Source organism: Rattus norvegicus, chromosome 5, assembly GCF_036323735.1.
Source record: "Rattus norvegicus strain BN/NHsdMcwi chromosome 5, GRCr8, whole genome shotgun sequence".
In the NCBI taxonomy this organism is placed as follows: Eukaryota; Metazoa; Chordata; class Mammalia; order Rodentia; family Muridae; genus Rattus; species Rattus norvegicus.
Window position 1 is genome coordinate 27,294,030 of NC_086023.1, and position 14,134 is coordinate 27,308,163.

General features: G+C 41.5%; 1 protein-coding gene and 1 long non-coding RNA gene across 8 annotated transcripts in view; one reads left to right on the plus strand and one right to left on the minus strand.

Annotated features, from left to right (window-relative positions):
* Clvs1 (clavesin 1) overlaps positions 1-14,134 on the plus strand; it is a 294,395-nt gene that overhangs the window by 186,775 nt on the left and 93,486 nt on the right. For all 7 annotated transcript variants that reach the window (XM_063288103.1, XM_063288101.1, XM_063288104.1 and 4 more), the window contains one exon: positions 595-769. In XM_063288103.1, the coding sequence (XP_063144173.1) occupies positions 595-769 (175 nt within the window). The remainder of the gene's footprint in view (positions 1-594; positions 770-14,134) is intronic.
* LOC134486920 (uncharacterized) lies at positions 11,254-12,929 on the minus strand. The gene is made up of 2 exons (XR_010066488.1): positions 12,663-12,929; positions 11,254-11,743 (listed from the first exon to the last, which is right to left on the minus strand). It is a non-coding gene; the product is annotated as an uncharacterized LOC134486920 (long non-coding RNA).

Consider the following 14,134-nt stretch of genomic DNA (forward strand, 5'->3'; position numbering starts at 1 on the left):
TGGAAAAACATGGCAACAATAGCATGGGCTTTCTTACACTCTCCACAAGGTTCCAGCATAGAAAAGGAATAAAAGATACTTAATCCAAATAAGGATCCATGATTGAGGTTTCACTCCATTTGTTCAATAAAGATTCATTGAGTACTGAAGAGATTATCTTGGTTTGTAGCACAGCCCCTGCCCTGTGGACATCAGACCCTGTTTTTTCATTCGTTTTTGTTGTTTTTGTTTTTGATGTGTATGTCTGTGTCTGTGTGTGTCTGTGTGTGTGTGTGTGTGCACACGCCAGATATCTTTCCACAAGGTGGGTACAGTGATGCAAAGGGGGCAGAAAACAGAGAGCCATAGGATGCAGAAGAGTGATATCTCATTAAATCTAAGGTGCTGTTGGGACAAAATTAAAGGGAGCACCCATCCTAGCCACCTCGAAGCAATAGTCTTGTCACTCAGTCTGCCTTGCGAAGCACTGAGAACCTTAGTGTGACTGCATGAACACCTCATGGGGCAGCAGGGTGAGGACAGCAGGGATCCTGCACACAGTGTACCATCTGTCAGCTGTCGAGACTCACACCCTCCTCTCTGCTCTGGCTGCAGGAACTCCTTCACAGACATCCTTCGCGCCATTCTCCTGTCCTTGGAAGTCCTTATCGAAGATCCTGAGCTCCAGATAAATGGTTTCATTTTAATTATAGACTGGAGTAATTTTTCCTTCAAACAAGCCTCCAAGCTGACACCGTCGATCCTGAAACTGGCCATTGAAGGGCTGCAGGTACGTTTAACGGCAACGCAATGCAAGTGCGCCCGACTGTACTTTTGCCTGATTTTTGCAACCGAAGTCTTATCTGTCCTTTGGAGTGGAAGAAGGGAATGTGAGTTAAACTCACCCGTGTGTGCTCCATATTTTTACTTCAGCCTGAGCTTAAATGTTTGTTGTTTTCCTTTATGGGCCTTCATTTTCATTAACAATATTAAATTGCTGTTACTCCGGGCACACGTTTCCTGCCAGAGCAATAATGAGGAAAGTCTGGAGACGTTCGGCTAAGTCCCAGAGTTCACAAAATGACAGCTAGGAAGCACCTGCTTCATTTTTTTCCCACAGTGATGGCATGGGGGGCTGGGTCTCTAGGATCGTTTTGAGCCCCAGAGATGCACTCTCTGGATCTTTTCTTCCCAAAGCATTTGTTCTGTGCCGAAGAATCCGTAGGAAAGTAGATTGCTTCCCTGTGAACAAAGGAAGTCGGTGAAGCTCAGCAGGCAGTTGCCAAAATGAGCCCTTTGAGGAAGAGATTTCTGTGTTTAGGGCAATTTTCAAGGACCTTCCTCGGCCCTCTCATCTCCCAGAGCAGTGGGCCTTTTAAGGGCCAGTGGTTCTATGAAAAGTAGCTAACTCAGAAATGCTGCTTGGTATCCTGAGGTGATGTGTGCAAAAGCAGAATTAAAGGCACATTTTGGAGGCATTAGCTATCCTCATAGGTGAAGTTCACATCCCTTCTTAATCTGATGGATTCACTCCAGGGGGTGACCAGTTTCTTAATGGGCAACCACACACCAAAACATGGACAGTGAATACTGACGTTATTCCAAACCCGAGTCTCACCACCCACAATATCTGCGCACCACAAGGGATGGCTCCATTTCTTAAACCGTGGCTTGTTCTTTCACAGGCCTCTGAGGAACATATGCCTATTAAATGGATATTATTATGACATTAACATGGTTTCCTGTTTCCCAGAGGAGTAGATCTGGCATTTCAGAAGAGAAACATCCCATGTGCATGGTCCCGGGGACATTAAATGGTCCTGGGGACATTAAATGGTCCTTGTGCATTGTGGGCACAGCTTAGTTACTTTTGTAGGTTGCTATGAGTTAACTTGTGTTCCTTTATATGTATTTTTCCAGAAATAAAAGCCCTTTAGTCAACCCTATGTGCCAATTTTTGTTTCTGAAAAAAAAATGTGTGGATTATATAACAGGCCCTTGCTAACTAACTGTACTAAGCAGACGCAGGTCTTCCTGCATTAAGGCAGGTGGGTATGGTTTAAAGATGAAGTTATTTACAAAGCTGAGTTATTGTTGCAGGAAATACCTAATGAACCTTAGTAGGTCAGGATGGGTCCCATTTAGGTCTTCATCTTCATGTGCCGGGGTCCAAGGTGAAGTCCACAGTGTTCTGCAGTTCCAGTTAAGGGGTAGCCTCTCTTAGGATGATTGAAGGTTTGCGAGACCAGAGCCAGGGGATGGACCGAGTGTGACCGGGGGCGGGGGGAGTTAGGTGCTTGCCTGATCTCCAGAGCGGTGGGCTTCCTTTTATAGAGCCACTCTGACTTGAGAAAGCGTCAGACCATTCTGTATACTAATTATCTAAATTGTGATACACCTCTGTCTCTTCAGACCTCAGGATGCTTAGGAAGTGATGGACAGACACTTCATGCAAAGGGCAGGAAAGTCATGGCCGAAAGGAAGTTAGGATAAGCTATCTTCCTAATGATGAGGCCCTTTAATGCCGTGAGTTCCTCATGTTGTGGTGACTCCCAACCATAAAATTATTTTCTGTGCTACCTCATAACTGTAATTTTGCTATGTTCTGAATTATAATGTATCTGATATGTGACCTCCAAATGGGTCATGACTCACAGGCTGAGGACTGCTCATCTAGGATACGGATGGTCCAATACTGGGCTTGTAAAATGCATGCTGTCTTGGACATGAAGAAGTTACTGAGGTAACTCTCACCCCTACAATAGCCGCTCTATCTAGGAACTCAATCACTTTTCGTACCAGGCTAACCTCTCTCTGACTTAGGGACCATCTAGATACTATTACCACTATGTCTTCTAGGGATCTTTCTTTATCATGGGGGTTATCCTCATCTTTAGGTGACTATGGACCCTTCTGATACCGTGAAAAGGTTATAACTAGGACCGAACAAAATCCATTCATTTTTTGTCAATGGTGCTGTACAGTAGCAAGTCTTCATAGATCTCCAATGGTTGTCTACAATGGCATTGTAAGATAATGTACATGATTTTGACATTATGTCATCATACTCACCTCTTGGCCAAGTTACCCCACACCACTGTATCCTCTACTAGACTTCCTCATTTCTTCGTTCTGGGCCACAGAGTGAGAGTTGATCCTTCATAAGCATTTTGAGGTGCCCATGCTGCTGGTATGACCACACTTTGGTGTGGGTGAGCACATAGTCTACTCTCTGGGCTTCTAGCTTGTCTCTGCACCTGACAAATCATTCCCTCCCTGGGTTCCCGTTCTCCCCCTGCGCAGTGTAGCATCGCAGCAATGCCTACCTCACATGTGGTAGCAGAAATGAAATGAAAAGTGGCTTTATTCAGCCAGCACCTCATGAAGGTCCCAGTGGTATTGAACAGATGAAGAGACCTGGTCAGTAGACTCATTTAACTTTAATGCACTTGCATACATAAAATCTGCATTGCCTGGCTCTGTAAGCCTGGATTTCTGAGCACTGACCCTCGGCAGCCTCATTACTACTCCTAAACAAGGAAGTTCCTTATCTATCTGTGTTACTGTGACTCATCACAGATGGTGTCACCTGCCTGTGCAACATCACCTTCCCTTCTATTCTTGTGGTGTGATCTTTCAATTATCACCCAGTAGCGGAAGAATGAGTCCAGTCCCAATATCTTGACACTGGGTGCTGGGTAGAGACTTATAAACTAATGCACTCCCTCCCCTTAAGACTTTTGCCGCAGCAATGTCTGCAGCATCTTTGACTCTGTGTGCTAAAGCACATTAGGAACAGGGTGAAGGAAAAGATATTTTGCATTCTGGACAAAGAATCTAATGAATGTGTGTCTTCTAAACTTTTCATGTATGCTCCAAGAAAATGTTTCCTCTAAGCTAACTCTTTTGTCTTCTCACACTACAGAGCTGGAATTGTGAATTTGCAGGAGTGCAATCAGTTAATATGGAAATAGTAGAGGAATAAAACATCTCCTTAAAAGGTCTACCTCATTTAGTGTCAATTAAAATCATGAAAGGAATCAGGGCTGATGACACCCTGGTGATCCTGACGCAAAGAGTGTGGCCCATTTAAAATGGTTCCGATAAATAGGTGTATCACTCTGGCATACTTTTGTTACACAGTCTTTGGGCTCCTGTGTTTTATAAACCTAGCCAGTCTTCTAACTCAGTTCAATCCATGGAGAAACAATCTCTCCGTCTTTACTTCTAGTTTACCCACAAAAGCAAAGAGACACAGCCTCTGACGCTGGGAAAATTGTACTTCAAAGCAAAGCCAGACTTATGAACAAATGGGAAAGAAACCCAACTCAGAACACTCAGAAAGGAAGAAAAACCACGAAACAAATAGAATCCCAGATGAAGAAAACAATGCAGGAGCGTAGAGCATGGTTTCCTGGGTAATACCACCACCCCACCCCTGCTCATTCTTAACAGACGAATGCTGAAAAGGGAAGTAAAGACAGAAGGGAAGGGACTGTAGGCAACGGGAAAATTATAGTCAAACATACAGAGGCCTGCCTGTTGTACTTCAGTAGAAGAGAAAATTAGAATCCATTTCATATCCCACAGCTCACAAGCACCAGGAAGGACTATGGTGCATCCATGGCAATCTGAAAAAGTAGATGACATTAGAACATGTCATTACCGAAGCAATGCGGCAGATTTGTTTCCCACGGTGACCATTCAGAGCTTGTGAGTAAACAAGGTGATTTAGTTTCTTTCTTCATCATTATGACCCAAATTTGTGACAGAAGCAACTGAAGAGAGTAGACTGAAGGGCCCATTATTCCCAAATGAGCCATCTACTGTGACAGGAACGGTGTGCACCCATAGCTTTGTGAGCAGGTGCTTCTTCCCTGTATAATCTAGGTATTTTGCCCCGTCTTCCTCCTCTTCCTCCTTCTCCTTCTCCTTCTCTTCTCTCTCTATGTACAATCCTTTTCTTTCTCCCCCCCCATGAACTCGCCAGAGAAAAGCTTCCCAATAAACCTATCTTTAATATGATCTAAAAAAGATAATAATTGAAACAAGGCAATGGCTGCTTAAAGCATCTTGGCAGCTCAGAAAACTGAGTGGCAGTTGGCGTTGTGCTGGGCTGTAATCTTCAATGGCCTGCACCAAGCAGAGTGTGTTTTCTAGATCGACCACCCAAGTTCCAAAGTCTTACAACCTCCCAAAGCAATGACAGTATCTGAGTACTGAATCCACATGAGCCCGGAGGTGGGTGTGCAATTCACATTGAAACCATGACAGACACTTCAAAGGCTGACTAGACCAAGGGAGGATAAGATGTTAGACTAAAAGAAATACAAAAGGCTAAAAGAGATTTAGTAACCAAACAGGAAACAAGATAAGAAAATTTGATTCGTGAAAGGGCAAAGTTCAGGTGTGAGGTAAAAGGCGAAGGGTGAGGCTACCGAATGAGATGATACTGGGCGAGGTGGGTCCATGTGGAAATGAAAGCTCCATAGAGCATTAGTTCTGGGCCTCAGATAGAGTCTGATTATATTTCTCAAAGGTTCGTGTGTCCAAAGTTTGGTCCTGTGTGTGGTGTTGTAAAAGTTACAGAGGTAAAACCTTGTCGGGTGAACAGGTCATTAGGACAAGACTGTGGGACAAACTCCTGTGGGACCTCACTGGGTTATCACAAGAGTGCTTTGCTCTGAAACAACGAGACTGGCATTTCCTGCTGTCCCAATATTCTATATAATTATATAATATCATTCTTGGCCCTTCCTATCTATGCCTTGATGCTTCTGGATGATAAAGCCAGAGGGCAATGTAAAATTAAGGTTCAATGACATAGTCTAATGGTTTACATTGTCTGAAAAGAAAGAAGAAATTTGGGCATTTTTTTATCTTTAAAGTATATTTTCAAATGTATTTATTTTATACACATGACTATTTTGTCAGCATCTTTATCTGTATATTATGCATATACCTAGTGCCTTCAGAGGCCAAAAGAAGGCATCAGATCCCCAGGGACTAGAGTTACATGCAGATGGTTGTCAGCTGTTATATGGGCACTGGGAATCAAAACCACGTCTTCTGGAAGAGCAGCCAGTACTCTTAATCTCTGAGTGATATCTTTAGTGCCTATTTTTTAAATTAAAACTCACTTTATAGTGATGAATTTATAAAATAAGGGATCTAGTCAAGGAAGCACTTGCCCTGTACACAATCAGAGCCCAGGTCCAGTGTGTATGGACACCCTGAAGCTTCACATAGTGTCTTACACTTTTGCTACCAATTACTTTTTATGCAGTCATTTCCCATAAAAAAAGAAAAATCATGGTAGAGTTAAAACTAGAAGAGCAATTAGCTTTATTCTTCACATGTCCACTGCCTTTATTACTCTTATCACCTAATAGTCTATGTATATATAAGTGTGTTGTATGTTATATGTTATACATTACATATGTATTACATATTACATATATCATACATAATATTTTATATGGTGTATATTATACATCACATATCACAAGATATATATTATATATTATATACAATATGTAATAATTATGTATATTCTATGATCATATATGTATATATACACATATACATACAGAAAATTATAGGTTGAAATCATGTTAGGGAAACATACATTTCTAAGATTGTGTGACATCACTTAACATGACACATTCTAAGTCCATCCATTTTCCTGAAAATTTTGTGATTTTTTTTAGATTTCAGAGTGTTTAAAATCTAGGAAAGAAAACATTCAGGGAAAACTTAGGAACGGGAGGCGGTGACTAAAAGAATAGTTCAAGGGAGGAAAGAGAAGCATCAGCTCAGAGGACGAGGAGCAGCCACAGAGTAGGGCAGGAAAGCCAGACTAGAGAGTGATCACGATGACTGCAAGAGCTGAGAGTTGGGCTTCGTGGAGGGACCTGGTGTGATGCTATGGTGAGGTGCCAGCGAGAAGTTCTGGGTTGAGAAAGGAAGACACACACCTCCTTGCCAGTAGCCATATTTCACCAGACTACAGTCTCAAAGACGTGGGAGACGCTTGAGCAGAGGAAACATGGAGATGTTAGCAGAGGAAATGTTAGTGTCACTTTTCTGCTGACAGAGGATGCCCACTAGAGGCAGGCATTGGGGCCTTCATACAACTGCAAGAGCTCAGTCTGGACAACGTGTTAATCTCTGTGGATTTTTTTAAAGTTATTTTTAAGTTTTTTAAGTTATTAAGTTTTTTAAGTTATTTACATTTTGACCATCCCCAAATTCTTTATTTGGGGCATATCTCTTATTTTGTTTCTCTTCACTATTACAGAAAAGCAGAATTAGGTCATATCCTTCAGCCAGCTGGTGGTGGCGCACACCTTTAATCCCAGCATTTGGGAGACAGAGGCAGGTAGACCTCTGTGAGTTTGAGGCCATCCTCATTGAGTGATCTGAGTGAGTTCCAGTTATCCAAGGCTCCACAGAGAGACCCTGTCTCATAAAACAAAAATAAAAACAAAACTCTTATATTCTTCAGGTTTATAGCATTTAGATTTCATAGAAACTTCACCCATAATCATCCAGTGCTTTTTTTTTTTCTAAAATGATAAAGGGTTTCTTTTATTAACTGGTCCATAGATTGTAAAGTGAACTGCCTGCTTTTCTGCTCTGGTAAAATGTACCTTTATTTTCCTTCTTTTTCTTTTATTGGATATTTTTTAATTTACATCTCAAATGTTATCTCCTTCCCTGGTTTCCCGTCCATAACTTCCCTCTCCCATCTCCCATCCCCCTTCTTCTATGAGGGTGTTTCCCCACCCATCCACCCACCCCTTCCTGCCCTGACATTCCCCTACACTGGAGGGAGGGTTCCAGCCTTGGGAGAACCAAGGGTTTCTCTCCTGATTGGTGCCCAACGAAGCCATCCTCTTCTACATATGTGACTGGAGCCGTGGGTCTGTCCATATGTACTCTTTGGATAATGGTTTAGTCCCTGTGAGCTCTGGTTGGTTGGTATTGATGTTCTTATGGGGCTTCAAACCCCTTCAGCTCCTTTGATCCTTTCTCTAACTCCTCCAATGGGGACCCCATTCTCAGTTCCATAGTTGGCTAGGAGTGTCTGCCTCTGTATTTGTGATTCTCCATGCACTTCTTGGCATCAGGAATAGTGTCTGGGTTTGGTGGCTGTATGTATAGAGACTGGATCCCTATGTGGGGCAGTCTCTGGATGACCTTTCCTTCAGTCTCTATTCCAAACTTTGTCTTCTTATCTCCTCCTATGAGTATTTTGGTTCCCCTTCTAAGAAGGACTGAAGCATCTGCACTTTGGTCGTCCTTCTTGAGCTTCATGTGGTCTGTGGATTGTATCTTGAGTAATTCGAGCTTTTGGGCTAATATCCACTTATCAGTGAGTGCATACCATGTGTGATTTTTATTTTTATATTTTATTTGGGTTACCTCACTCGGGATGATATTATCTAGTTCCATCCATTTGCCTAAGAATTTCATGTAGTCACTGTTTTTAATAGCTGAGTAGTCCTCCATTGTGTAGATGTACCACATTTTCTGTATCCATTCCTCTGTTGAAGGACATTCTGGTTCTTTCCAGCTTCTGACTATTATAAATAAGGCTGCTATGAACATAATAGGCATGTGTCTTTGTTATATGTTCGAGAATCTTTTGGGTTTATGCCCAGGAGTGGTATAGCTGGGTCCTCAGGTAGTACTGTATCCAATGTTCTGAGGAACATCCGGACTCATTTCCAGAGTGATTGTACCAGCTTGCAATCCTATCAGCAATGGAGGATGTTCTCCACATCCTCACTTCTGTGAATTCTTTAGTTATAGAAAAACACTTGTCAAAGAGTCAAAGAAAAGATCTCTTCCTCTTGTGATTAGGAAATGAAGTGTGAAGTGTCTGCCCAGGGATTCTGTTCTGAATGTATCGTTGTAACACATCTGCAGAAAGATACCATTACAGATTTCTAATTTGGTTTATGTCCTGGGGAACCCAGCATCATGTCCAACCAACACATGGCATTCCTAAAGGGCCTTTCCCTGCATAACCCACATTCTCATGAGCCATGTATAGAAAGTAAGAGCCCTTGCAAGCATTACCTAGAGTTCTCTGCTTCTATGAGCTAGAAAACCAACTCAAGCAAAAGCCAAGCAGAGTAGAAATGAAGAAGATTTACATAGAGGAATAATTCTGAGCTGTGCTGTCCTCGACGGTCAGCTAGACCTGGCTTTAGAAGGGGAAGGGTTCCTGGAGAATCAGTCTTTCCCTTCCCATCTGTCAGTCAGTCTCTGGACCAGCTTTATTTCAGAAGAGTTTTCCCATGAGATGTTGTAGATGTCTGAACGTTCCCTGTATAAGTCAGAGACCTGTGGTGTCTTCATCCTTTGCCAGAATGAAGAGATAAAGGAGGGTTTTCCCAAGGTGCTACATCTGAAGCTTAGCAAGCCCTGCAAGATAAAACACGTAGAAGATGGTTGGGATACTAAGTCAGGCATCCCTTATGAATGAGACTTTAGTTTCCATGGAGACCAACTAAAGAGCTCACACTTTCCCATGTGTCTTACCACGGGAGAGAGTGTTCTTTGGGGGAATAAACATGTGAGTTCATTTGGTGAAAATGAAAGCGTTTGTTTCTAAAAAAAAAAAAAAAAAAAAAAAAAAAAAACACTAAACATTGCTAACCACTGTTTAGTGCAGAGGGGAAAAAGTAAAAATGCAGTTTCTCTTTTTATATTAGAAGGATCTGGTTTTGTATCTGGAAATACTAATGTATAAGTTACGTTCTCAAAATGTATGGTTCAGGTAAATTTTTAGAAACTGAAAGCATCTAAGTAATTAATGGAAAAACAACAACAACAACAACAAACAGATCTTATGACCCAGGGGTCATGAGTCTAAAAATTAACACCAAAGGTAGTCACTTTCCTAACTTCCAAACCCCAGATGGGTTCTTGTACAGTTTAACCACCCCCTCCCCACAAACAAAACCAAAAAGCAATTGATGTTCAATTGTTCCTATCTCAGCCAATCAGGCTCCATGATACTGGGGCCTGTCTTGAGTATGTTATTGTCATAACCAATCTAACATTGTGTGTCCATGAATGAAGAATAGAACACACATTTTGGAGACATAGAAATGCAGTGCCACATTGCTTAAGGAATTTAAGTGTGAGTGTATTCACATATCATATAGAATGTGCAACATCACGGTATTACAAAATCACTATCATCAGTTGCACACTGCCATTAAGAGGTGCTCTGTTAGAGCTGATTTGCTCCTATTTTTACAAATAAGTCTTGCTGATACATTCTTCACTTAGTATTTATGTGATGTAGGCAATATTAAGAAATAACAATTGACCGAGGGTGTTGCTCTGTGGGAGAACACGTGTTAAGAGGATTCAAGGCCATGGGTTCAGTCTTCTGCCTTTCTATCCCAGCTGATAGCCAGAGAAGAAGCACAAATCGTGTAAAACTTTCCTTCTGAACCTGTGTAGATGCTGCAGTTCATCTGTGCCCCGAGGGAGTCAGTGTATCATAGCATCAGATCCAACGGGCACAGCTGTGAGACTAAGCAGTCTGGAAGAGTCCCTGTCACATCCAGTCAGGGCTACCAAAAGAAGGGCACATGCAGAACATCAGAGAGGTTTTTTGTCTACGATAGTTGCAGTGTGGTATAAAATGTTTACAGCTCAAGTTAGCTCTGTGTGTATCTTAAGAGTTATAGAGCCTGTTCACAACCCACTGTTTCCCAGAACCTTTCTAAAGGGAAATGGGAGGTCAGTTGGATACTGTAAGTTATACAGTATGCAGTAATAAAAATGCAAGACTCTAATAATAATAATACATAATACCATATAAATTCCAACCCCTCTCTGAACCCCCCATTACATCTTCAGTTACTGTGCACAAGATTTCAGGAAATCATCTTCAGAACAGGGAAGGAAGAGGAGAAAGAAGCAATGGGGGAGGGAGGAAGGAAGATGAGGAGGGATCCCTGACAGTGTCTAATCCTCAATTTCATAAACCAAAACACTCCAGATACTAAGTGTAAGTACTTAATATTTGATTGACGTATCCTACACATAGCATCTTGTGGTCGGTGCTGTGAACACTGTGATTCTTTGTGAGATCTCACAGTTTTCCATATGTTTATTAAATATTTTATTCTCTCCTCTGCATATGACTTGGTAATCAGCCCTGGCCATTTGGGGGGTGGGAGTTAAAATCTTGCCTAATAGCTTATAATCATCTTTTAACCGTTTGCCTCACACAAAAGGGTTCACACAATTTACACTAATATTTAATGGTGTTTCTCTTATTTCAAATGGCTGCAAGAGGTTTTGCGAAAAGTTTGTTAAGTGCCTTTGCTTAGACTTATAGTGTCATCATTTCCCGCCCCCCCAAATGTTAAATAAAACTCGCTAGTATCTTCTAGACTTGGATTCCTTCTAATGCATCATTTTCTTGACTCTGGGTGTTTAGAAGCTGTGAGGAAGAAGTCGAAGTTGACTGTGTTTCGGTATGCCCCGGTGCCTGTTATTATTGGAAAGCGCATCCTGAAGTACACTTTAGAAGGCAGATAAATGAATGTCCGGGGAATATTAAGGCATCCCGGGCAGAGCTACAGCCCTGTCTGCTTTCTCTGAGACTTCTGACCTAGTATTCGGTCAGCACAAGCTCCTTTCACATCAGAAACTGTTTACTTCAAGCAGAGGTAGAGAAAGAGGCTTCCCAGCGAGGTCAAACCTGGATGAAGTGTTTCTTTGGGACCATCTGAAAAAAAAACAAAAACAAAAAACAAAAAAACCAAGCAAGCAAGTAAGCAATGACGTTGGCCAGCTGGAGATGCGAGGACGTTATTGTGAGGCTCAAAAACAATTCTAAAGGGTTTTCAAAATTCTCTTCACTCCTGAAGAATTCTAGAATGTGTAGTCATAAAGTAACTTACACTGTCTCAATAGTACATTGGGTTTTAGAAACTTTTGCTTCTAAGGTATTAAGAATGTGAAAACAAAGAGCCGGGGTGCTAAGCTAACGCCAGCTCAGCTGAAACGTCGTTAGTTGAAAGGAGTAATTCTAATGCCCTAAGCTGCAGACTCATTAGGCTTTGGAAGGAATTGTGAATTTCCTTCTCCATTAACTTGAATAAGGTTTTGATGAAGAGAACACTGGAAAAGCAACAGCATAGGACAGCGTTCAAATGGATTTTAAGTCATTGCAAAGGTAGTCAGTTCTGAAAGAGAGTCTACACAAGATTCGGCATAAGCTCCCAGGTATCTTGAAAGCAGGAGCCTGTTCTCGGCTGTTGTCCTAGGACGGACACCTGAGCGTGTCTAGGTGAGCATGCCTTCATTGAATGCATGGCTGCCAAGCTCTGTTCCTGCCTGCTCTGGCAGTTTCTAATGTGTGTTTCTTAATTTTTAACAGCCTCTTCCTCAGAAACATAGCTGTATATAATGATCATTTTAATCCCAAGAATAATAAATAATAAACACATCGAAAGCACAGCAGCTAGTATTCTGTATCTGAGACTGTCCTTCCTACTCAACCAAATCTACTCATGAGGGCTGCCCAACACAACCTCCTTTCCTGCCTATGTCGTGATTTCTTCTCCGATGATGATTAAACTGTACATTTCCCACTTTCACGTTCTTGCTGGCCCCTCAGTCTACAATATTGCAAACTCCTCTACCTTTTCATCTTCTAGAATTTTCCGCTTCCCTGTGATGAGCATTGTTGTACACTGATAGGGCAAGTATCAGCTCCTGAGATTTCCTCTGGATGCTTAGATCCTCTGTGAACTTTTCTGCTCATAGTTACTGCCTTTGATCTAAGAGGGAATATTGGGAGTGTTATACATCATTGTGACCCAAACAGACATGATTCAGAACCTACAGAAGAATTTTAATGATGAGAATGCTTGAGGTGCAGGCGAAATGGCCCAGTAGACGCTCTTGAGACTCAAGCATGAGGACCTGTGTCTGGATTTCAGCACCCATGTAAAGGCCACACATGGCCATACATGTGTCTCTAATCCTGATGCTGTGAGGGCAGTGGTTGCACAAATCAGGGCAGTCAATGTACTCCTCTGGCCTCTGTGAACAGACATGCATAAACATGCATGCACACACACATAGTGCTTATACATATATATACTTCCATATATATACATATATACATACATATATATATATATATCATCCCACATACAAATCACACACCCCTATAAACACATGCACCACAAACACAATACCACATGTACCTCATACACACACACACACACACACACACACACACACACACACACACACACACACACACTATGGTTGCCCACTTCTTGGGATTTGCATTTCTTTGGTGCAGGATAGGGTCTGAGAATACGTATATCTACACAGAAGCACACATATTGTTGATGCTTATGGTCCCAGCAACACCCTCAGAGAATCATTTCTTTATAGCCTCTCCTTATATAAATAAGAAGTCAAGAATCAGATTGCTCAGTGTTCCAAAGCCCTCTAATGGCACATGAGGATAGCTTAGTATAAACTTCAAGGCCAGATGTCAGATCAGAAATCCTGACTGTCTACCTGGTTATGAATGAAGACCATTATCTCCTTAATCAAAAACTAGCTTTGAATTAAAATATCCATTTTCTGTGATTTTCAAATATTTTAAGATCATAAAATGTTTTACTGTTCACATATTTGTCCCAAATAGCAACACTGATAGAATTCATAAACCTCCTTTGATGTTCCTGGGTTCATAGTTGGTCTCAAATTTTAAGTGACTATTTAATGTTTCACAAACTTTCGTCATTTTTCTCTCCATCCCTAGAGCTGCCGCTTTGGTTGGGACCTCAGCAGTTCTTTCCCAGAGGACAGGAGAGGTTCCCAACTACTTATGCGCTGGTCTAAGCAGGGCTTAGCGCATTCATACACTGCATGGTTGTCTTTGGAGAAAATTACTTCTTTAGTACACATCATTTGCTTTTAATTTGAATAGGAATTAGAAGTTTTAGGTTTAAAAATAAATGATAGAAATGTATTGGAGCATCCTGGAAAATTTCCAAAAATATAAGGGAAATTATTCCTCCTTCTCTCACCCAGGATTATTTTTAAACTTAAATTTAATTTTTATTATACTGCTTTTTGAAGATACAATTTA